Below are 24,229 nucleotides of genomic sequence, written 5' to 3' on the forward strand. Positions count from 1 at the left end.
CACCGTACACCTTTGTCTCACAAAAGCTGATTGAGCAGGGTTCACAATCTTATGCAGTTCAGGGCAAATTCTGTTTGCAATGATCTTAGAGATGACATTGTAAACCACATTACAGCATGATATAGGTCTAAAGTCATGTACTGTATTTGCATGGGAACAACCACAATAGCCGTATGATTCAATTGCTTGAGCAGCTTCCCCTTCTCAAAAAACTCCTTGATTGCTTCAGAGAAATCCCTACCAACGATTCCCCAGGCTACCTTGAAGAAGTTGGAGGTATATCCATCAGGTCCTGGAGATTTATCATCTCCAATATCAAACAAGGCTTGTTTTACTTCCTCATTAGATATATCTCTAATTATATGCAAAGCTTGGTCATTGCTCAAGATAGGGCCACGGCCAATCACAACAGGATCAACTTGAGCACACTCTAATTCAGAACCCAACAGTCAGAAAGAAAGAAATTCAGCAGCCACCTGAGATAAGGAAACCGTAAACTCACCATCATCCCTTTTCAATTTTGAAATATGATTCCTGGCTATGTTTTTTTTCAATAAAGCATAGAAGAACTTGGAGCTCCTATTGCTGTTATTCAGATACCTGGTTTTAATTTGCGGAGTAAGAAAGCTTCTATTTGCTTCAAGCCTCCCAGCAATCTCCCTCAAATTCCCCACTTCCCTTCTGCAAACCATCATTCTCGGGATCCTCATGGAGTCGTTGCTGCGCAGACAAGAGGTCACTAGCTGCTTTATCAGACCTACTCAAGATATGAGAGAAGTGTAGAAGGTTAAGTTCTTTCAGAGGGCCTTTGAGAGCTCTTAATTTCATTGCAAGCCTGAACAATCTGAACCCCAAAACTTCCTGAAAGTTACAGTGTTGACCCCACATATTGAAGTATTTGAATGGTCTTCTTCCCAGGTCACCATCTTCCATCAGAGTGATTATACAGGATGCATGATCTGAATAAATACTTGGAAGTTGAAAAAAAGCTTGAGCACCTATACCAGCCATACACCATTCCTTATTTGCCATAGCCCTGTCCAGTTTACTCCATGTCCTACCATTTGACCAAGTGAGAATGCTACCAGCAGAATTCAGATTAGTAAGCCCACATTCAATAAAACATTCCTTTATGTCATTTGTGTCATATAGAGTGACAACATTCCCGTTTCTCTTCTCATTCGGGGTAAGTACATTGTTAAAGTCACCAAGCAAAATCCAGGGGCCTGGGTTAGTTTTAGTAAACTCACATATAGAGTGCCAGAGAGGTCTTCTCGCAACTATTGTGTGCAATCCATATACAAAGCTTATATAAAAGCATTTTGAAGATATAAGACAACTGAAAGAGCAGTGAATGACTTGTGGGTTACTGTATATCATCTCCAGTCTGACCTTCTGAGGATTCCAAAACACAACAATTCTTCCAGCAGCGTGGTCCCTGAAGTTGTTAATTTGATTCCAGTTAGTAAATTTCTTCTTCATTAGTTCCTCCAGCTTATTAAGTGACAGCTTTGTTTCCAATATTCCCAAAACATCTAAATTTTCCTTTTTAATGAGGCTAACCACCCCATTTTGCTTTAGGGGCTTGTTAAAGCCCCTAATATTCCAGCTGGCAACCTTCATTTTAATTTAGAAGGGGGGTTTAACCCATTTCCAAACACAAGAGGATTGAAATGTGGTGCCTTCCCTTTCTTCTTCTTCTTTAATGGAATGAACTCCTGCAACTTCTCCTTTCCTTTATCTTTCAGTTTCAAAGTTCCCTCTTGGGGATTTCTGTTATTGGCCACTGCATCCCCAGCATCCTTTTCCCTAACCCCTTCTTTGCCCTGCCCCTCTCCCAATCTCTCAGCTTCAACCAACAAACCAGCTTGGTTGTCATTCATTTCAGGTATCTGATCATTTTCAGTTGTCTCCATAGCTTTACTAAAGACACCATTACTACCAGGACCAGCATTCAATGGACGGGCGAGTGCATCACAGTCAGTAGTGCCATCATCTGATTTTTCCAAGTTACCCTGAGTCTCCTCCCAGCTGCAGATATGTTCCCCCTGTAACTGGGAAGAAGGAGACCTGTCACCTTCCTCTGCAAAATCTTCTGAAGGGTCTGTGTACTCAAAGAAGACAGAATCAGTCCCTGCTTTAATCTCTGCATTGTCTGATGTAGCTCCTTCACCCTGTATCTGCATATTGTCTCTGTTCTCAGTAGCCTTATATGCCTCTGTCATTCTGTTATCACCCACATCCTTCAATGGTAATGATGATTGTACAGGGGCTTTAGGACGATACTGAACTCCACCAGGCCTTTTAACTTCACCCCTTGGCATGCAAAAAGCCTCTGAGTGACCGATTGCCTTACATTTTTTACAAAATCTCGGCAATCCTTCATAGACCACCTCTTGCACTATTTCAACATCATCTGGTAGCAATACATTCACACTGTATTTTATTTCTTTTGCTATAGCGACCTCCACCATTACTCTAGCTTACGATATTGGAGTCTTGTTGGTGTTTAATTTGTCCATGCACAATGGTCTCCCAATTTCGGAGCATATTCTCCCAATTGCCATAGGATGCCATAATTCGAATGGGAGATCCTTCATCTGGATCCAAACAGGAACAACGGTCCTTTGCTCAAGCCCGAACTGAAAGTACTTGGGCATTCTCTTAAGTATTAATGTTCTACCATATATTGAGTAAGTCTTCCTCCTTCTAAAACTTGAACACCAGCCATCCCTTTTCATGCTTTATTGACTGCACTGGGACTCTCCACGATTTGAGTATATTGTTGAATGCCACCTTACCAGGGAATTTCCCTGTAAAGTAGCCCACCAAGTGCTTGTTAAAGATCCCCTCTGAACTATATATTTCAGAAGCTGAAATTCTTGCTTTATCACCATTAGCTTTGAATGCAGGCAATGGTCCACAGTTAGAAGGGTCTCTGTTCTTATCAAAGAGCTAAGACCAAGCCACTCTTTTGTTATTTCTTAAGATAGTTCTCTCTTGACCATTTTCATTCTGAGCAGGTAAACTCTCTACAGGGTCCTCCTTCTCCTCCATTCGTCCCTTAGCTTCTTCCCGAACTGTAGCGACAATACCCCTTGAATTATTAGAGTGTCTATCAGAATCTGAAGGCATCTCCTCACCACATGAGCTTCTTCTTCCCTCAATACTCCCATGGAACTCTTCTTCCATACTTCCTTTGTGTTCCTCATCCATGAGTTGCAATCTGTCATCATGTAGCTCCTCACCCACATCCGACCTGCCATTCGGGGGCTGAGGGGGATTCTTTAGCATCACCCCTACTTGGTTGCTGCATTTGTCCCCTTCCCTCAAGGTGGCCAAAGCAAGGCCTTTATTAACACCCACCTCCTCTTGCTTATCATCTACTGCCTTCATCACGTTCCCAGACCCCTGAATACCTTGCATGCCACTCTGCACACGAAGGTCCTCTAGTAAGTCCGAAGATGTCTTCAGACCTTCCCTATCTTTACAGCATCTTTGACTTGCCATTCTAGCTAATTTTTTAAACTCTGCCATGATTTCAGAGTTTTTCATGTTCACCCAATCATTCAGTGAACCTCCTTTGATTTCAATGAACTTCAGCACATACTCTCTCTCCTCGTTCATTTCTGACTCTCGATTGGACCGCCCAGCAACCCTCGAAGCTTTCTGGTGCCCCATTTTTATGATGAAAATTCAAGAATTCAAACTACCCGCATGAGCGGGAAAATGAAAACTTGAACCACCGGCTTACGAGTCACATAAGAGGAGTAGATAATCAACTTACAATCAGTCTTAACATTCTTCGTTTATCTCAAACTTATCAGATCCAGCTACAACCACAGCAGAAATTGGGAAATCGGAAAATCCAGGAGTGAACCAACACCAAACACCCACGGATAATCAACTCCCATGACTCCAGATAACAACGATAAGCTGAAAATCAGTCTATAGCCTTCAATTATATCAAAGACCTTTAGATCCAACACCAATCCCAGCGGATTGTATGAAAATCACAAGCTGAGCGAGGAAATCAGCCCCAAGAACTCTACCCAGTGTCATGTGCCTTCTAGAGAGAAGGGAGAGTTTCTCTCTCTAACATGACTCAACATCAACTGTTTCTTCATTGTATTGCAATGAATGTTTTGATATCACTGATTTCTTCATTGCATTGCAGCGAAAAACTGAAAACGGAAGTGAAACTAAACAACCCCTAAACAAATTTGTTTTTTTAGTTGCCACAATAGCACAAAATGAGCGACAGAAACTGAAAATTTTGTAATACAAGCAAACACATTGTTGCCTCATGTTTCTTCACTGTACAAAATGAAATAAAAAGGCAGGAAGTAGAAGTGATACCAAACAGCACTAAAATTTTCTGAAATATTGATTTCCAATTACCATGAGAAGAGAGGCAAACAAAGAATGAGAACACAGAATGGAAAACTGATAGTGGGAGATGGAGAGTTTATTCTTAGTTTCTTGAAATATTGTTTTTGTATTTTATATGATTCCTTATATAATAATATGACAGAAAAGATCGACTATGCCTGAGTCATGACTCATAAAGGATTCTCTAAACATTATCCTGAATTTGTACATGTATCTCACTCACACCCTCATCATAAATTTTGGGATGGCATTTCCTGCGAATGAGCCTGAGAGCTCTAACTTGAGGCTTCTAAAGTTTAGTCAATTAGTCCTATGATGGTAAATGCTTGTTTGCTTGTATATACTTTGTTTGGTTATAGCTTTGCCTTAGTGGTGTTTAGTTGATCGGATTTGGGGAGTGGAAAGCTCTTAGCTTCCTAATGCGGCGACATTATCTTCTAGGAGACGCCTCAATTAAGGCTTGGGATTTCCATTTTGGAGGTTTCAGGTTCAAATCTTAGAGGGGTAGGAAGGGGTATGGAATGAGAGATGAGCTACCTCCTGTTGTGTATGCTTGGCTTAGTGTGGGCCTACGATTGACAAAAGTGGTTGCATTGGTTTTTATCTTGGAATCAGCCTATAAAGAAATGGGGATATCCCATAGTAGTTAAAAGCGCGCCTGAGGCGCGCCTAGGCGCAAGGCGCAGTGAGGCGATGAGTCCGCCGCCTCATACTAGGTGGGGCGAGGCGACCTGCAAGAGGCGACCCCAGGCGAGACGAGGCGCAGTGAAGCGCGAGGCGCAGTGAGGCGCGCCTTGTGTATTTTTAAGCCATTTAAAGGAGACAAATAGCCCAAGCCAGACTCATATCCCTTATTCGACTCAAACGAACAGAGCCCTAGCCCCTTTCGACCCTTCGAAGCCCTTCGTGATTCGTTTGCGAGCCTTTGAACCAGCCGGAAGCCTTCGCGACTTCGTCTTCGAGCTTCGACCAGGATCGTGAGTTCATCTTCGACATTTTGAAGAAGCACGACCTGCGCAACTTCGTTTCGAACCAGCCGGAGCCCTCGCGAGTTCGTCTGCCTGCCTTCGAAGCAGTCGTGAGTTCGTCTGACTGCCTTCGAGCACGACGTGAGTTCGTCACGTCGCCTTCAACACTTCGAACCTTTGTAAGTCTTCTTCTTCTTCTTCTTCCTCTTCTTCTGCTGCTGCTGCTGCTTGCGTCCCGCTGCCTGCTGCTTCTCTTCTCTTCTTCTTCTTCTTCTTCTTCTGCTGCTGCTTCTCTTCTTCTTCTTCTTCTTCTTCTTCTTCTTCCTGCTGCATGCTTGCTGCGTGCTGCTGACTGCTGACTGCTGACTGCTGCCTGCTTTTTTTCTTCTTCTTCTTCTTCTTTATATGTAAGCTTACTGTTTTTTAATTTATAATATTTAGTTTAATTAATGTAAGCTTATAAATTATAACTAATAACATAATATTTATTTTTTTCACAGAAATTTAGCTACTGTTTTTTAATTTATAATATTAAGTTCAATTAATGTAAGCTTACAATTTATAACTAATACATAATATGTATATTTTTTACTGAAATTTAGCTACTGTTTTTTAATTTATAATATTAAGTTTAATTAATGTAAGCTTACAAATTATAACTAATACATAATATTTATTTTTTTTACAGAAATTTAGCTACTGTTTTTTAATTTATAATATTTAGTTTAATTAATGTAAGTTTATAAATTATAACTAATACATAATATTTATTCTTTTTATTGAAATTTAGGTACTGTTTTTTAATTTGTTTGGAAATGCATTATGTAAGTCTTAAATTATAAATATATGATGCATTGTTTTTTCAGTTAGGATACGGGATACCAAGTCTAAAATCTTAAATGGATTCTAGTTCTGGATGTGAGGCCTCGTCAAAGAAAGATCCCGCATGGAAGTATGCACATTTGGAGGATCAAAAAAATAGAAATAATTTGACTTGCAATTTTTGTGCTAAAGTCACAAGGGGAGGAATATTTCGAGCAAAACAACACATTGTCGGAGGATTTCGAAATGTGAAAGAATGCTCTAAGTGCCCTACTCATGTACGTGAGGAGATTAAAGAGTATATGTTGAAGAAAGATATGGAAAAGGAGGAAAATGAGTTATTGCCCGACTTTGATGATATAGATCATTACGGTGAAGATGAAGAAGATGAAGTTCAAGAAATTGACATTCGTGGCAAGAGAGTGTTTACTAGTGATGGAAGTAAAAGATCATACCAATCCAACTTGAAGAAACCAAAACAGAAGGGGCCTATAGACTTGTTTTTTACTCCCGATCCAAAGAAAGCGATTCAAGCTAGGAAAGAAGGGAAGATGAAGCAAACATCAATAAATGAAGCGTGCAAAAAAGAACTTAGAAAAAAGGCAATGGGAGATTTTGCTAGGTGGATGTATGATGCTGGGATACCATTTAATGCTGTACGTTTGAGCAGCTTTGCAGTGGCACTTGAATCGATTGGACAATATGGTCCTGGAATAAAGCCACTTAGCTATCATGAAGTGAGAGTTCCTTACCTAAAGGAGGAAGTCAGTCGAATGAAAGAGTTGTTGAAGGTCCATAAGGAGGAATGGACAAAATATGGCTGCTCAATTATGTCTGATGGTTGGAGAGATTCAGTTGCTAATAAGGACATAATCAACTTTTTAGTGAACTCTCCAAGGGGATCAGTATTCATCAAGTCTATTGATGCTTCTAATATTGTCAAGAATGCAGATAGAATGTATAGATTACTTGATGAGATGGTCGAAGAAATTGGAGAATCAAATGTGATTCAAGTGGTAACTGACAATGCGTCAAACTATGTTGCAGCAGGTAAGAACTTATTTTTAGAACTACTTTCTATAGTGTATATATTGTTTATTTTAATATTTTAATGGCTTCATTCCTTGATTTTTCAACAGGGAGATTGTTGGAAGCAAAGAGGCCACATTTATATTGGACACCGTGTGCTGCTCATTGCATTGATTTAATTTTGGAGGATATTGGGAAGATGCCTTCAATTCATGCAACTTTGAAAAGGGCAATTTTTTTGAATGGCTATATCTATAATCGTGTTGGCGTTGTCAACTTGATGAGACAATTCACTGGAGGAAAGGAGTTGCTAAGACCTGCAGTTACAAGATTTGCAACTGCCTTCATCACTCTTCGTTCAATCCATCTTCAAAAGAATAACTTGAGGAAGATGTTTACTTCTGAAGATTGGAATACTACTAAATGGGCAAAGGAGGCGGCTGGCAAAAGAGCAGCTACTATTGTTTTGATGCCTACTTTTTGGAGTACCAACGTCTATGCTCTTAAGTTAACAGGTCCACTTGTTCGTGTACTCCGTTTGGTTGATGGGGAAAAGAAGCCTGCAATTGGATATATTTATGAAGCAATGGATAGGGCTAAGGAAGCCATAGCTAAGGCGTTTGGTGAGAGAGAGGATAAATTCAAGGAGGCATTTGAAATTATTGATACGAGGTGGGGATGCCAACTCCATCAACCGTTGCATGCAGCTGCACACTACTTGAATCCAGAATTTTTCTATTCAAACCCCAACATTTTGCAAGATGAATAAATTATGACGGGTTTGTACAAATGTGTTGGAAGGTTACTACCAACTATTGAAATGCAAGATAAAGTTTCAAATGAGTTGGAAAAATACAATGCCGCTAGTGGCGTCTTTGGAATTAGTTTGGCAGTGAGACAAAGGAAGACAAAAGCACCAGGTAAAGTGGCATTTGTACTACCTCTTCATTTTTGAAAATTATTTTTGCTATTTACCTAGTAGGTATTCATTTAAAATTTATTTTATAACAGCGCAATGGTGGATGGCATATGGATCAACAACTCCAAACTTGCAAAAGTTTGCTGTGAAAATTCTTAGCCTCACATGTAGTGCTACCGGCTGCGAAAGAAATTGGAGCATATTCCAACATGTAAGTCATTAGTATATCATGGATTAATTATTAAAGAACAAGAACTACCAATCTACTGCTTTTTAGAATCATTATTAACCATATTACTTTAAACTTTTTGCAGCTTCATAGCAAAAGGAGAAATAGGCTATCCCAGCAACGCTTGAATGATTTGGTATTTGTGAAATATAATCGAACTCTGAGGCGTCGATACGACAAACGTGACACCATTGATCCCATCCTCCTGAAGGACATTGATGATAGTAATGAGTGGTTGATTGGTAGGATGGATGGTGATTCTGATGAGGATGATGAACTTGTGTTTGAAGATGATAATTTGACTTGGGATTCTGTTGCTAGAGCCGCTGGACTAAATAACCCCCTGCATCACACTAGATCAAGAATAAGTACAAATATGCCATCATCGTCTAAAGGAAGAGGAAGGGCTTCATCTAGTAGTGCAACCACTGCTAGGGGTCAGACCACAATGTTGGAACTTGTAGATGAGGATGAAATCCAAGTGGATAGTGCAGAGGAGACGGAAGAGGAAAAAGATGTTGGAGAAAACAGTTCTAATGATGAAGAGGAAGATGATGATATCTTCACCGACCTAGTTGATGATGAGTGATGAGTGATGATTGAGGAGGATTTTTAGATTTTATATTTTGAAATCTTTTATTGTACTCTTTTCTTTTGATGTTGAACTATGTTGAATTGTTGAGGCTTTTGGGCTTTGTCTTGGCAATTTTATTAAATTTCCAATTTTTTTATTGAATGTTTTGACATTTTAAATTCTAATATGACTAGATATTCATATGTTCATATATAAATTACCCCAAATAGATATTTTACACCATTTTAATAATTGTGCCCCTCACCTTCGTGAGGCGCGCGCCTTCGCCTTGGCTTCAAAGACCCTTTGCGCCTCGGCTCGCCTCGCGCCTCTGACTACTATGGGATATCCACATGCTTTTGTGAAGGAGGAGCAGTGGGTGAGATGCAGAAGAGTTAGGACTTAGGAGCATCTAGGAAGACTGCAAATTACATAAAATTCTAGCAACAAAACATAAGATTGAAATGCAAACTAACATATATTTGTTTAAAAAAAAAAATCTGAACACATCCGACTCAAACAATTGCATTAAATGTATTTCCAGCTAACAGTGTCCGAGAAGATGCAAATTACACTGTAATTCCATCTCTATTTAGTCCATAGATAAGAACCTTTGAGCCTACAGTCTACCAAAATGATTGGTAGTGAGGTTTTATCATGATGGGAGCATGATCCTTTCATTGTTAAGAGTGAGATTGTATGGATTTTTTGGCTAGGAAACACCAGATTGAGGTTCTGGCTGAAGCAAGAGCATCACCCTGCATCAGACTTTCTTGGAGGTAATGGCCTGCCAACCATCCTCCTTTTGCTGTAGGATGAGAATCTTGAAAATGGCAATTTGATCCTCTTCTGATGTTGACTTTGAAGAATGGGGTCTAGGGCTTGCTGAGTTTGAATCCCAAATGTGTTTGATTGTTTAATTAGCTAGAGTTGTATTATGAATAGTTTGTAAAATGGGTGTATTTTAGGGTTTTTATGTGAGTGTGCATGTAGTAGTACTATTTTAAAGGGAAAAAAAAGACACAGTAATTGATTAGGGTTAAAATTGTTATTCTACATGCTATAAAACTTCGTGAATGTTTTTGAAAGGATAACTAATACTTTGGATAACAGCATAAGCTGACAATTGAAGTTGCAAACTTGGGCAAGAAACTGCTTGAATCTCCTACCAAATAGGAAAGTGGTACAACTGTACAAGTGGCGTTCCCCACGCATTTGATTGAAAGAAAACCATAATGATCATTTAAATTAGGAAATTATATTGGATGTTGCAGATTTTAGGGACGTCCTGATGAGTTTCGGAATTGGTATTATTCTTTGGAGAAGAATTTTCTGTGGTATGATATGAATGAGAAAGTTGTGTCTAGCTGAATCGAAATTGAAGGCAACTGCTTGGGTTTGGTGTGTTAAACAACAGTGATCTTTGGGATTGGAGGGTATGGAGAGATTAGAACATGGGTTGAAATGGAGCAAGAAACTTTTTATGGCCAATTATGCTAGTCAATTTGTTAGTTGGCTATTTGATATGGAATGGAAAGAGGAAGTGATAATTGGTCTGGGAAAAGTTTGAAGCCAATTATTGCATCCAAACTTGCTGCATGTTGTCTTTTTACAAATATAGATGCACTTCAAATTTGGCACTCGGATAGAGGAAGATATATATTGTAATCATCCTGTGTTGTATTGACCCTTCGGATTGAGAAGACTACTGGCAGTGTTTAGCAGTTTGGGGAAGATGTTCAGGCTTCCAAGGAAGGTAGACCATGCTGGGTCAACTTCTAAGCCAGCTGTTAAGTGTTTCATGTGCCACGGTTTTGACATCATGCTCAATATTATCCTAATCAAGTTATGATCTTTGCAGAAAAAGAAGCGGATGAAGAAAGTCAGTTGATTGTAGCAAAGATGGAAGCCTCAACTCCCAAGGTACTTGGATGAAGATGGACTGTGGCTGAAAAAGACACTAATACTTCAACTTGTACTATCTTCTCATGAGGTTAAAGGAATTTACATTGGGGGAGAACCTGTATATTTCAAACTTATATGATTTGTCAGAAGCAGCTTTGCACTGCAGTTATTAATCATGGCAGTTTTTCAAAAGTAGTTTTTAAAGATGCTGTGAATGAATTGAATTTAAAGGTGAGGCCGCATCCAGATTCTTACAAGATGGCTTAGGTGAACAATATCATCTTGAAGATTGGGGGAAATTGCCCCAAAAAAATGATAAAATATTTTAAAATATTATTTCATATATTACATATAAGTTTGACAAATAATTAAATTTGTACCCACTCAAATTGATATTGTGTGGGTCAAATTTGAATTTGCAAAAGCTTTTCTTAAATGTTTAACAGACGAAAGCTCATTTATTTTGCTTTTTTTTTAAGGGGAAAAAAATCAGTAAAAAGAGATATCATAAATAGGGCACCAAGGGAGTGTCACCATGTACAAACAATGAATAGGGAGAGAAACAAAAAAGATAGATCCACACTGTGAGTGTATCCAAAATATAACAAATTAAACATGCCCAGCATGTGTTGCCTCCCAAAACCAGCTTGAAAGGGTAGTAAGCCATCTATCCTTGATGATTGTGGGAGAAATAGTTGTTCCTTCAAAAGCTCTAGCATCTCTCTCTCTCTCCGCACAATCCAGAAGATAGTGAGTGGGATCATGGACAGGGCTTCGTAGAAACACCCTTGCAAGCCCAGATTTCCTGTCCCACAGTTTCAGCAGTGTTCCAGTGCTATGCTGAAAAATGCTTTTTTACATTTGGCGTACAACAAATTGATGATAATTTCACTAGTAAATAAACTAAAAGTAAACAAAATCCTTCCTAATCTCTATTTCCCATCAACTACACGTGCACATACTGACAATGTAAGCTGGTCCGTGAGTAAAAATTAGTAAAATAAATGTGAGGCTCATCTCCACCCAGTCCTCAATTTCCTGCAATTTTCAATCTTGCCTTCAACAAAGATGCTTTGGTGAGTATGCATGTGGACCACTATTGGAACTCTTTTGCATGCCTTCCAATCTCTTGTCATTCTATGGCGTAAAGGGGACAGGAAAGTTTGACAAGGTGCTCTTGATGAAAGTATCCTCCTTTGGTTGTTAGACATGTAGTGCCTCTTTTGGTTGGTCAGTTTCTTCTCAACTCTACTTAATTTCAAATCCTCATATCTTCGAATATCAAAATTGATGGGCAAGCCTAAAAACAATAAACTTAACCACACTTTTTTGGCTTATCAAAATAAATAAATGAAAATTGCTCTAGCATTAAAATAAAATTCATTGGTTCCAAAATTATCTTCCTTTCCAATTGAGTTATTACAATTATATATGTAGGACCAATGTAATATTTACCCTAATAATAACTAAATTTAGCCCTTAAAACTTAATCTCAGCTGTCAAATTGAAACTTAATTATTAAGAAAATACAAAAAGTTTAAAAAGCCATTACTAATTCACTGCTACAATGATTTGAACAGAACCATGCTACAGTATGTGAAAATTAACTTGGTGCATTGACAACAAATTGCTGCTGTAACTATTCCGGAATATTTGATTTAAGCTAAGGTACCTGTGGATTTTAACTATTCCAATGCAAAAGAATATATCAAATAATTCCAAACTGTCCTTTGCATGGCAACATGTTCTGTGTCACTAATATGGAAAGAGAAGGAACCAATTTTGATTCTTGATGCCAGTTCATTATAGTTGAAAATTTGTTTGTGTGTCCTAATTTGTCTTATGGCAGTTGCGAATTATGATGAGCGTATTGAATATTTGTCCTTTTTGAAGCCCAACATATTTTGTCCCTGGATAAAATTGCATTGACTTCTATGTCAAAGACTTCATGCACCTCTTCTTCTTCCTGTGCGGGCAACTCAGTTCCATATTAGTTTTCCCTTAAAATCAGTACTGCTGTTTACAATACTGTCATTCCTAACATGAGATTCATGTTTACGTTATTGACCATTAGTATTTAAATTAGATGTTTAAAAAATTTCAGTTCTTTTTTAGTGTCGTTTCTGAGGTCTGATGGATTGCAATTTATATGCAAACTTATTCTCTTGATTTAGGCTCACTCGTATGTTCCTTTTATGGTTTTAGGTCTACTTATTATTGACAACGATAGAAGTTTTTTATCTTTTAAGAAGTTTAATGGAAAATTTTAGGGAAAAGAAGAAGGACTAGCACTTTTTTTTATTTTTTTATTGATCTAGAGAAAGCTTATGATAGCGTACCTAGGGAAGTACTTTTGTGGGTATTAGAAAAGAAGGGATTTTGCAGTAGATATATTGAGGTTATTAAGGATATGTGTGATAGAGTAGTGACTAGCGTTAGGACTGTAGGAGGAGATTCTAGACAGTTTCCAATCACAATAGGTATACATCAAGGTTCTACTTTGAGTTCTTAATCTTTTTACTTTAGTAATTGATGAAATTATTAGGAATATCCAAAATGATATCCCTTGGTGTATGTTGTTCGCAGATGATATTATTTTAATTGATGATAGTAGGAGCGGAGTGGAGTCTAAACTGGAACTTTGGAGAGTCACACTAGAGTCTAAAGGGTTTAGGATAAGTAGGAATAAGACACAATGTTTGAAATATAATTTTAGTAAGGTCGGGGTTAACAATAGAGAGAAGATTAAACTAGGTAATCAAGAGATTAATAGCACTGATAGATTTAGATATCTTGGATCTATTATGCAAGATGAAGGGGAAATTGAAGAAGATGTAGTACATAGAATTAAGACAGGTTGGGTAACAAGGAGGAGTGTGTTAGGTGTGCTGTGTGATCATAAAATACCCTTAAAATTAAAAGAAAAGTTTTATAGACGCCTGTAAGACCAGCTATGCTTAATGGTTTAGAATGTTGAGCAACTAAGAAACAACATGTACAAAAAATGAAAGTTGTTGAGATGTGTATGTTAAGGTGGATGAGTGGTTAACATTAAAAGATAAAGTAAGAAACAAACATACACGCAATAATTTTGGCATAGCACTGGTTGAAAACAAGATAAGGGAGGGGCCACTTAAATGGTTTGGGCATTTGAAACATAGGCCTAGTAGAGCACTTGTGAGAAGGCGTGAGTTAGTTATGGTTTTTAACATCAAAAAGGGTAGGGGGTAGGCCTAAAATAACTTGGAATGAAGTAATAAGGAAGGATTTAATAGCCCTTAATCTAATAGAGGAAAATGCTTTGGATCGGGTGAATTGGCGGAGAAGGATTCATGTAGCCTACCCCACCTAGTGGGACTTAATTCTTGTTGTTGAATTACCAGATTTGTGGTATACCACTGTTGCTGTTCCAGATTTGAAAAACCAACTAAATATGCTGCAGAAAAATGCTTTCGAATGGGGTTTATCAATGATTCCACACTCAGAAGATGCAGTTCAAGTGACTCAACAAGTTGCAAACTTTTTTATCAGGTAAAGTTTGGCTAATTTGAAATTTTCTTAATTAGTTTTTGATGCAGATTTGTTCAAGACATTGAGAAATAGTGTTTTTAGATTACCGAGTATTGACTGTTGACACATGCACTGTGGTTCACATGCTTGTGTAGTTAATAGTTATTGCAAACCTTTATAAATATCATGATCAGGATATGCTCCATTCTTATTGCACAATGAGGAGGAAAGAGTTGCAGCGCTCTTGTTTAATTTAATGCAAAATTCCCTTCTTATCAACTTTCTAGTAAAAATATGTCGAAGGAGTATAAGGGGCTGAAGCAAAGTTTTGGTGTTATTTATGTTTTTTTTTTGGGGAGGGGGGATGATAGAAACAAGCAAAAAACCAGGAATAAAAAAATATGAAAATAAGAGGAATTACAGTCCAATAAAGTTTGATAGGATGAGCTCCAGTCAAGATCCAACAATTTATCATAGTGGGGCTAGGAATGCTGAAAACTAGTTCGATGATGGCTGAGATTGATTAAATAGGGTTCTAGAATTATATTTAGGGTTTTTAACATTCTCATTTCTGCAGAAGTTCTGATCCTTATGGTATAGCTAGTCTTAGAATTATCCTATCAATTTTATTTTTAAGTTTGAATGTGTTCTACAATCACAACATGCTCAAATCACTTGTGTACTTCATCTAATATGTTTTAACTCCATATATCACATCTTCAACTTCTTCATCTACTTGCATCATAGATAGAGCATGGACATGTACTAGTTTTAGGAATTTTGTGATTCAGTTTCATATTTTCTTCATTATTCCTCCTAGAATGACTAAAATTGCATTTTATTTTTTGCTTCTACTTATCTTGAGACCTGTAGATTCAAAAACTTCTAATCCCAGTTAAGACTGTACTCCACCTCTAGTCTCAGGATAATGTCACTTGCACTGTTGCACATAGACCATGGAACCTCATTTTTTAGATGTATAGTAAGTTCATCCATGTCTAATGCAAAAAGATAAGGACTTAAAAGTAGGATGTGCATTTATTCTGATTGGAAACTCCCTAGACTCTCTTGTATGATTCTAATCCTAGTCATCACCTCATCGAACATATCCTTATTGGCATCTATATATGCGCTATTTACTCCCTTCTTTTCTAAACCCCCAATATGTACCCTGCCATATGCTTCATATGCAAATCTTTATTTTTTTCCCTAATTCTTTTTAATAAATATATAACCTCCATGGTTGATCACCCTCTTTTATATTATTAGCCTTTATTCTACTCTTCTCATAGTTTCATTATATGACTTATAAATAAAATTCTATGTAGTTACTATAATTTTGAATATCTTCTTTTATATAACAATATAGATATTAAAGTGCATTTTTCCTCTATTCATTTGGCTTTTTCCTACTCCTTATCATATTTTCAGAATCTTATGATTGGCAATTCATATCAATTCTACACATTTCGATTGGAAACTTACTAGTGAATCAAAAAACAACTGAATTATTGCCAAATCTGTCGATTTACTTGTGAATGCAACAAGTCAATTTCACACAATTTTGGACCCATCATAAACAATTTTGGACTTGTTTAAAACCCAAAAAACAGAAATTTATTTATTTTTTATAGAAAAAGAAATTTTCATTAATAGGAAGATAAATACATGAGGGAGAATGGGACATCTCCGAAGAAGGCCTGGAACATTCCACAAAAGACAACTAATAAATACCAAAATAGAGAAGATCAAGTGATCAACAAGATAATAGATTCCTCCAATCTCTATGTAACTTGTGGAAACTAATTCCTCTGAAAAATTCCAAACCTGCACACTGTAGTGAGGCCAAGTACTGAATTTTATCCCAAACCAGCACCCAATTTAATTTCTTCCCAGTGAAATATCCTTGCATTACGCTCCAACCATAGCCCCCATAAAACTGCTGTACTCCACACTTCCATAGAAGTATAGAACTGCCTTTTCCTTCTAACAAAGCCTGCGAAAGAAATAGCTAACAATTCTCCCGCCGAAGAAGGGCATACCTAGCTCTCTCCTAAAATACCAAAAAGCTTCTTCTAAATCCTCCAAGAAAAATCAGAGTGTTATAGAAGATGAGAAACTGTCTTGGACTTTTTGTAATAGAGCACACATACAGCGGGAGAGAGAGCCTTCAAAGGTCTCTTGATTTGCAGCAAGTTGTTATTTTTAATTTTATTGAGCTCAATGAACCAAGTGAAAGCTTTACTTCTTTTTTCCCCCGGGGGGGGGGGGGGGGGGGGGTGAGCCTTGGCCTTCTAGATGATACGATAGAGTGATAAAGAAGAATGGAAGCGAATCAAGATTTCAATACAAGAACACACTCCTGACTAATCCAAAGACCAAGACCGAAGATCCCTCCTTGAAAAAGATTGCTCCCATTCAATAGAGATAACAAAGAAGACAACTCCACCAAATCCCTATCCGAGAGGTCTCCTAAAATGGAGATTCGAAGAAATCAATGGGGCTACTCAAATCCCCAACAAAGAATGATATGAGTCATATGACTCCATTTTGCTTAGAGCTTAATCGCAAGAGGCAGGGGAAAGAAGTGGATAAGGATGCATTACCCAGCCAAGGGTGTCTTTCCAAAAATGGATATGAGAACCCCTCCCCACCTCAAGTTTAGTGTGAGGGTTGAAAGAAGGATAAATCTGATATGGAACTCCACGGATTCCCTAGAGAACATCTTAAATTAACATTTGTATACCACCAATTCTCATCCAACCCAAACTTGCTTCCTATTAACCTATGCCAAAGGGACGATTCTTCTAGAAGGAAATGTCATACCCATTTAGCTGAAAGAGCTGTGTTTTTAGACACCAACTTCCCTAGACCTAACCCTCCCTCCCTTTTTGACCTACAAATCTCACCTCCTCCCCTCTCCCCAACCCCAAAAGAAGACCAGATCACAAAGAATCTCTCATAATCCTCTCAAGCTTGCTGGCAATCTTTATCTGAATCTTAAAAACAGGAAAATAATGGAGTGCTAAAAAGAAAAGCCTAAATCAGGGTTATTCTTCATCCTAAAGAAAAAAGCCACCTTCCAAACGTCTAACCTTTTTTTCACCTTTCCAATATCAGATTCCAAAAATTCATTGCTTTAGGATTTCCCCCCAAAGGAACCCCTTAGTAAGTCCATAGGCCAATCTAGAATGCCACACCCCACTTCAGTAGCCCTTTCCCTAACACGGTCCATAGGCACATTCAAAGATGCTAAGCCACTCTTCCCATATTAATTTTATAGCCAGACACCCTCTTGAAAATTTGAAGAATACCCAAAATTCTCCTAAAGAAAGGGCTATGATCATCAAGGAGAAAATGGTATTGTTAGAGGTTATATATTTCTTTTAGTATATTATTATTTAGTGTAACTCCGCCTGTGATGCACTTAATGTCCTAATTTTTTCACACATAGCCGGTCCCAAGCCCGGGTAAAGGAGGAGGGTTGCGTTAGGTAGCTGACAGCCAGCGTAAAATTTGTCAGATCACTATGATATGAATCCTTACCGAATATTTGCTAGGGCGTCCCCTACGAGTGATGCGTTGCACTTGAACCACCCAGGTGTAGTGAAAAGTGTGCAAGGGTGGGCTAGGTCGTCACCATGAAGCGACACGTCGTGTAGGCGCCCGGGTACGGTGTCAAATATGCGAGGGTTCTTGCATCATTCTGGACGTGGGCAGGTAAAGACGTTAGTTCAAGAAACTAGGATTAGATTAGCAATTTGGAATATAGGGATGCTTACGGGTTAAAGCATGGAAATTGTGGATACAATGATCAGAAGAAGAATTAATATAATTTGCCTTCAAGAAACTAAGTGGGTGGGGGAAAAAGCTAGAGAAATTGATAAATCAGGATTTAAACTTTGGTACACTGGAAAAGAAAAACATAAGAATGGAGTAGGCATTATTATAGACAAAAACTTAAAAGATAGCGTTGTGGATGTAACTAGAGTTGGGGATAGAATTATAAAAATCAAGATGGTATTAGGACAAGAGATAATAAATATTATTAGTGCTTATGCTCCTCAAGTCGGCTTAGCAGAAAATCTTAAGAGACAATTTTGGGAAGATATGGATAGTATTATACAAGGCATACCGAGGACTGAGAAAATATTTATAGGAGGAGATCTAAATGGACACATTGGAAGAGATAATAAAAATTATGAGAGAATACATAGAGGATATGGATATGGAGACAAAAATGAGTCTGGGGAGATGATCTTAGACTTCACTATGTCATATGATTTTAGTATAATGAATACTTGCTTTAAGAAGAGAGAAAAACACTTAATAACTTTTAAAAGTGGACAAAATAGAAGTCAAATAGATTTTTTTTTAACTAGGAGGGTAGATCATTTATCATGCAAGGATTGTAAAGTTATTCCAGGTGAAAGTCTAACCACACAACATAGAGTCTTAGTATTAGATATATGTATTAAAAAACAGAAAAAGAAGGATAAAATAAACCAATGTAAGAGAACTAGATGGTGGAACCTAAAAGGAGAAAATATAATAAAATTTAAAGATAAAATGATTAAAGATGGGGATTGGACCATAGAGGATGGGATATATACAAATACTCTTTGGAATAGATTAGCTAGCTCTATTAAAAAGATAGCAAAAGATATTTTAGGTGAATCAAAGGGAAGATTCTCGAATAGCAAAGAGAGTTGGTGGTGGGATAAAGATGTACAAAAAATCATAAAGACAAAAAGAATTTGGTATAAAACATGACAAAAATGTAGGAACAGAGATAACTTTGAAAAATAAAAGGAGGCAAGATAAATGCAAAAAAGGCCGTTAGTGAAGCTAAATATAGATCATTTAATAGTTTGTATGATCTATTAGGTACAAAAGAAGGGGAAAAAGATATATTTAAACTTGCTAAAGTTAGAGAAAGGAAGAGTAAGGACTTAGGAAATGTAAAATGTATAAAAAGTGAGAATGATATTGTCTTGGATAAGGACGAAGATATTAAAGAAAGATGGCGAAGTTACTTTAATAAATTGTTTAATGAAAATAAAATAGAAGGCTTAAACTTAAAATTGTCAAATAAGAAAAAAACTAAAAATATGAGATTTATTCGCAAAATTAGAGTTAACGAAGTTAAGTTCGTACTAAAAAAGATGAAAAATGAGAAAGCTATGGGACCAGATAACATCCCAATTGAAGTTTGGAAATGCTTAGGTGATAATGGAATTATATGGTTAACTAATTTATTTAATACAATTGTAAAAATTAAGAAAATGTCATATGAAGGGAGGAAAAGCACTTTAATACCTATATACAAAAATAAAGGAGATATTCAAAATTGTAATAACTATCATAGAATTAAACTTATGAGTCATACGATGAAACAATGGGAAAGGGTAGTTGAATGAAGATTAAGGTTAGAAACGAAGGTCTCGGAAAATCAATTTGGTTTTATGCCTGGGAGATCTACCACAGAAGCTATTTATTTTTTAAGAAGATTAATGGAAAAGTTTAGGGAAAATAAGAGAGACTTGCATATGATTTTTGTTGACATTGAGAAAGCATATGATAGGATACCTAGGAAAGTTTTATGGTGGGTTTTAGAAAAAAAAGGTATATGTAGTAGGTATACTAATGTCATTAAGGATATGTACGATAGAATAATGACTAGTGTAAGGACTATAGATGGAGAAACTAGAGAATTTTCAATCACCATAGGTGTGCATCAAGGATCTGCTTTGAGTTCTTATTTTTTGCTTTAGTGATGGGCCAATTGACTGAGAGTATTCAAAAAGAGGTTCCATGATGTATGTTGTTTGCAGATGATATTGTATTAATTGATGAAACTAGGGACGAAGTAGAGGTTGAGTTAGAATTATGGAGGGAAGTTTCGGAATCTAGAGGCTTTAGGATAAGTAAAAATAAGACAAAATATATGAAATGTAATTTTAGTAATGATAGGAGGAATATTGGGGACAAAGTTAAACTTGATGTTGAAGAAATAAATAGCACTTGTAGATTTCGATACCTCCGATCTATTATGCATGCTGAAGGAGAAATTGAAGATGATGTAATGCATAGAGTTAAAGCAGGTTGGGTAAAATGGAGAAGTGCTTCAAGTGTGCTTTGTGATCGTAGCATACCCTTAAAATTGAAAGGAAAATTTTATAGGACAGCTATAAGACCAACAATGCTATATGGATCGGAATGTTGGGCGATGAAGAAATATAATATCCAAAAAGTAAAAGTTGCCGAGATGAGAATGCTTAGATGGATGAGTGTTATAACATTGAAAGATAAATTAAAGAATGAACATATTCGTGATAAGTTAGGTGTAGCTCCTATAGAAGATAAGATAAGGGAGGGACGACTCAGATGGTATAGACACTTGCAACATAACCACATAGTGCACCTGTGAGGAAGAGTGACTTAGTTACCGTGGGGGGCAATAAAAGGGGTAGGGGTAGACCTAAAATAACTTGAGAGGAGATAGTGAGTAAGGATTTAATATCCTTGAATCTATCAAAAGAAATGGTCCATGATCGCATAAATTGGCGGAAAAAGATTCATATAGCCGACCCCACCTAGTGGGACTAAGGCTTGGTTTTGTTGTTGTTGTATATTATTATTTAGTGTGGTAGTATGTTAATTAGTGAAAGTTAGTAATGGTATTATTGTCATTAGAATGTATTTAAATTTGTATTATAAATAGAGGGAGAGACTTATCTTCAAGTTAGGTTATTCATTTTTAATTAAATTTTAACATGGCATCTAAGTATGATCCTATCTAAACCCTATTTCCCTTCGTTGTTGCTGGAAAACACCATTCTCGCCGCTGTTCTTCCCTAAATCACCTCCATCCCATACTAAATCACAAAACCAATCATATTCCCATAATCAGACCCCACAATGACCCACCCCACAAAATCCCATATCTGGAGGGCCCCCCATGTGCCGGCTTGTGATAGCAGTTGTGGCTTCTTCTTTTTTTTCCTCTTTTGCCATGCTCCGATTCCTTCTTTAGACTATATTATCAAGCTGTTAGTCCAGTTTTTTTCTAAAAAATTCAACCTTTTTCGTTAATTTCTGTTCAGGGTTTGTGAAGGCTTCCTTGTGAGTTTGTTGGAACCGTGGCAGCGTTCGTATGTTCAGTTGTGATGCTCTGGCAATGCTATATCCGTCTGTGAGTTGTTCACCTTGTCCATGGTTGTGTTAGTGCTTCACATGGTTTGTGATTGTTCTAATTATTGATTGTTCTTGTTTTTGGTGTGGTTGCTGTTTGTGAGTGCTGTGGCAGCGCTATATCCATCAGTGAGTTGTTCACCTCGTCTGTTGTTGTGTCGGTGCTTCACATAGTTGTTGTTCTTGTTTTTGGTGTGATTGCTGATTTGTGAGTGTTGAGATGGAATCAACGAATCCCAAAAATTTGTTTCCTACATCACTGTCGCTAATAACAACTCAAAAGTTGGATGGAAAGAATTATATTCGATGGTCTAAAGTTGTTCAAATTTATTTAGTAGAATTAGGGAAATCTAACCACTTGCTCCAATCTGAGTCTTCTGATGAGAAAAGAAAAGATGTGTGGGTTTTGGAAGATGCCTTGATTATTTCCCTTTTATGGAATTTGATGGAGCCACAGATTGCACGAATGTGTATGCATTTGGATAAGTGCAAGGAGATTTGGGATTATGTCAAACTTCTTTACTTCAGTAACATTACACATATGTATGATTTATCTTCAGGAGTACTTTCAGTTACAACTTACAAGAAGGAGATTGGACTTAGGAGCATTGCAGATTATTTTGGAAAGATGAAGCGTATTTATGGGGAGCTTAATGTCGTGTAACCTATATCTGCTTACGTTTGTGAGATGCAGAATTAGAGGTAGTAGATGATAGTTCTTCATGTTCTAGCTAGCTTGAGACCTGAGTTTGAGGCAGCTCGGTCCTAGATACTTAGTCAGTAGTGCCAAGCTGCCATCATTTGCTGATGCTTATTCTCGTGTCCTTTGTGCTTCCTTTAGCACGCATTCTCCTATTCTTGCATCTGGCTCTGAGAGGACAGCCTTTGCTACATAGAGTGATTCTAGTTCTCTACCAAACAACAACAAATTAATCACGGTGGTTCTAGTAGTCGTAATGGTAGAGACGAATGAGGCAAAGGCACTGCTCGCAAGTGCACTCATTGTGGACGGGATAATCATAGTATTGAGCAGTGTTGAAATCTTTACGGCGGACCTTCACATGTTGCCAATGCAGCCACCACTAACTTCACACCTTTGGGGGCAGCCAATGCAGCCACCACCGACTCCTCACCTTTGGGGTTGAGTAGGGGGCAATGTATTGTCTCTATGTCAGAGGAAGAGTCCAAGTTTTAGCAGTATCAAGCGTCACAGCAAACGTCTCTTCCCATTGCATCTCTTGCCCAATCAGGTAAGCACACAGTATGGTCCTAGTCCTTGGGTCACAGATTCAACTGCCACTGATCATATCACAAGTATACCTAGATTTTTATCTACTCTTCAATATCCTGCAAATTTACCTTGTGTTAGTCTTGCCGATGAATCCACTACTGCAATTAAGGGAATTGGAACTATAAATCCCACTTCTTCTATTCCTTTTCCTTCAGTTTTATATATTCCCAAATTTTCTTTCAATCTTATGTCCGTTAGCAAAATTACTAAATCCATGAATTGTTCAGTGGCATTCTTCTCTGATTCTGTGGTTATTTAGGATTTGAAGACGAGGAAGACGATTGGCGGAGGGCGTGAAGCTGGTGGACTCTATCACTTTGAGCTGCTATCTCCTTCTTTCGCCTGCACTACTGCTGCACACCTTTCCAAATTCGTTGTTGCTTGGCTCATCCTTCATTGGAAAAGTTAAAAAGTCTTGTTCCTAGTTTATGTGTCTAGTCTCAATTGTGAATCTTGTCAGTTAGGAAAGCACCATCATGTTTCTTACACTTCTCAGTTCAATAAATGGGCTGCAAGCCCTTTTATGTTAGTTCATTCAAATGTATGGGGTCCTAGTAGGGTCATGTCCAAGTTGGGTTTCCGGTACTTTGTAACCTTTGTGGATGATTATTCAAGAATGACTTGGTTATATTTAATAAAAGATCGTTCTAAGTTATTTAATGTATTTTGTGCCTTCTGTTTTGAAACAAAGACTCAATTGGTTTGCCAATTCGAATACTTTGAACTAATAATGCTGAAGAGTTTTTCAGTGCACAATTCACTACTTATATGACTCTGTTTGGTATTGTTTATCAATCATCCTATGCCCACACTCCTCAGCAAAATGAGGTTGCAAAACAGAAAAATAGACATCTTGAAATTACTCTCACTTTACTTTATCAAATGCATGTACTTAAAAGTGTTTTGGAGTGATGTTGTACTTACTGCTTATTATCTGATCAACAGAATGCCATCCTCTATTCTTAGTGGAAAAATTTCCTACTCCATTCTCTTTCCTAATTCACCTTTATTTTCTCTTCCTCCTCATATATTTGGGTGTGTGTGCTTTGTTCATCAACTAACTCTTGGGGTGGATCCCCGTGCTATATATATATAATGTGTCTTTCTGGGCTACTCATATACTCAAGGGATATCGTTGTTATAGTATTGTGCTGCATCGCTTCTTTGTTTCTGCTAATGTTACCTTCTTTGAGTTTACAAGTTATTTGAGTTTACACCTTACTACACCTAGTCACTAAGCGCTTCTGAGCTCAATGAGTCTCTTCCTTTACCTAATCTTCTAGATTCTACGTTGATGTCCTTGCCCAACCAACCACTTGAGTCTCCATGTAGTTTGAGTCCTCATCTCCTTGATCATCCTAATTTGTAAGTGTATTCACGACGGCGGTTCCAAGGA

At 37.5% G+C, this 24,229-nt stretch overlaps 1 protein-coding gene and 1 pseudogene across 5 annotated transcripts in view; both read left to right on the top strand.

The window, feature by feature from the left end:
- The window catches only part of LOC131151142 (gamma-glutamyl hydrolase 2-like), a 57,654-nt gene that overhangs the window by 29,131 nt on the left and 4,294 nt on the right, over positions 1 to 24,229 (top strand). The window contains exons 8-9 of one of the 5 annotated variants that reach the window (XM_058102404.1): positions 14,281 to 14,369; positions 23,093 to 23,493. The exons of 1 other annotated variant lie outside the window; for it this stretch is intronic. In XM_058102404.1, the coding sequence (XP_057958387.1) occupies positions 14,281 to 14,369; positions 23,093 to 23,099 (96 nt within the window). In that variant the 3' untranslated portion in view covers positions 23,100 to 23,493. Of the gene's footprint in view, positions 1 to 10,794; positions 11,031 to 14,280; positions 14,370 to 23,092; positions 23,494 to 24,229 lie in introns of those variants that run through there. 3 more of the 5 variants (XM_058102397.1, XM_058102388.1, XM_058102410.1) reach the window with 3 other exon arrangements.
- On the top strand, positions 5,228 to 9,158 carry LOC131151125 (uncharacterized; annotated as a pseudogene).

This window comes from Malania oleifera, chromosome 1, assembly GCF_029873635.1.
Source record: "Malania oleifera isolate guangnan ecotype guangnan chromosome 1, ASM2987363v1, whole genome shotgun sequence".
NCBI classification, from domain to species: Eukaryota; Viridiplantae; Streptophyta; class Magnoliopsida; order Santalales; family Ximeniaceae; genus Malania; species Malania oleifera.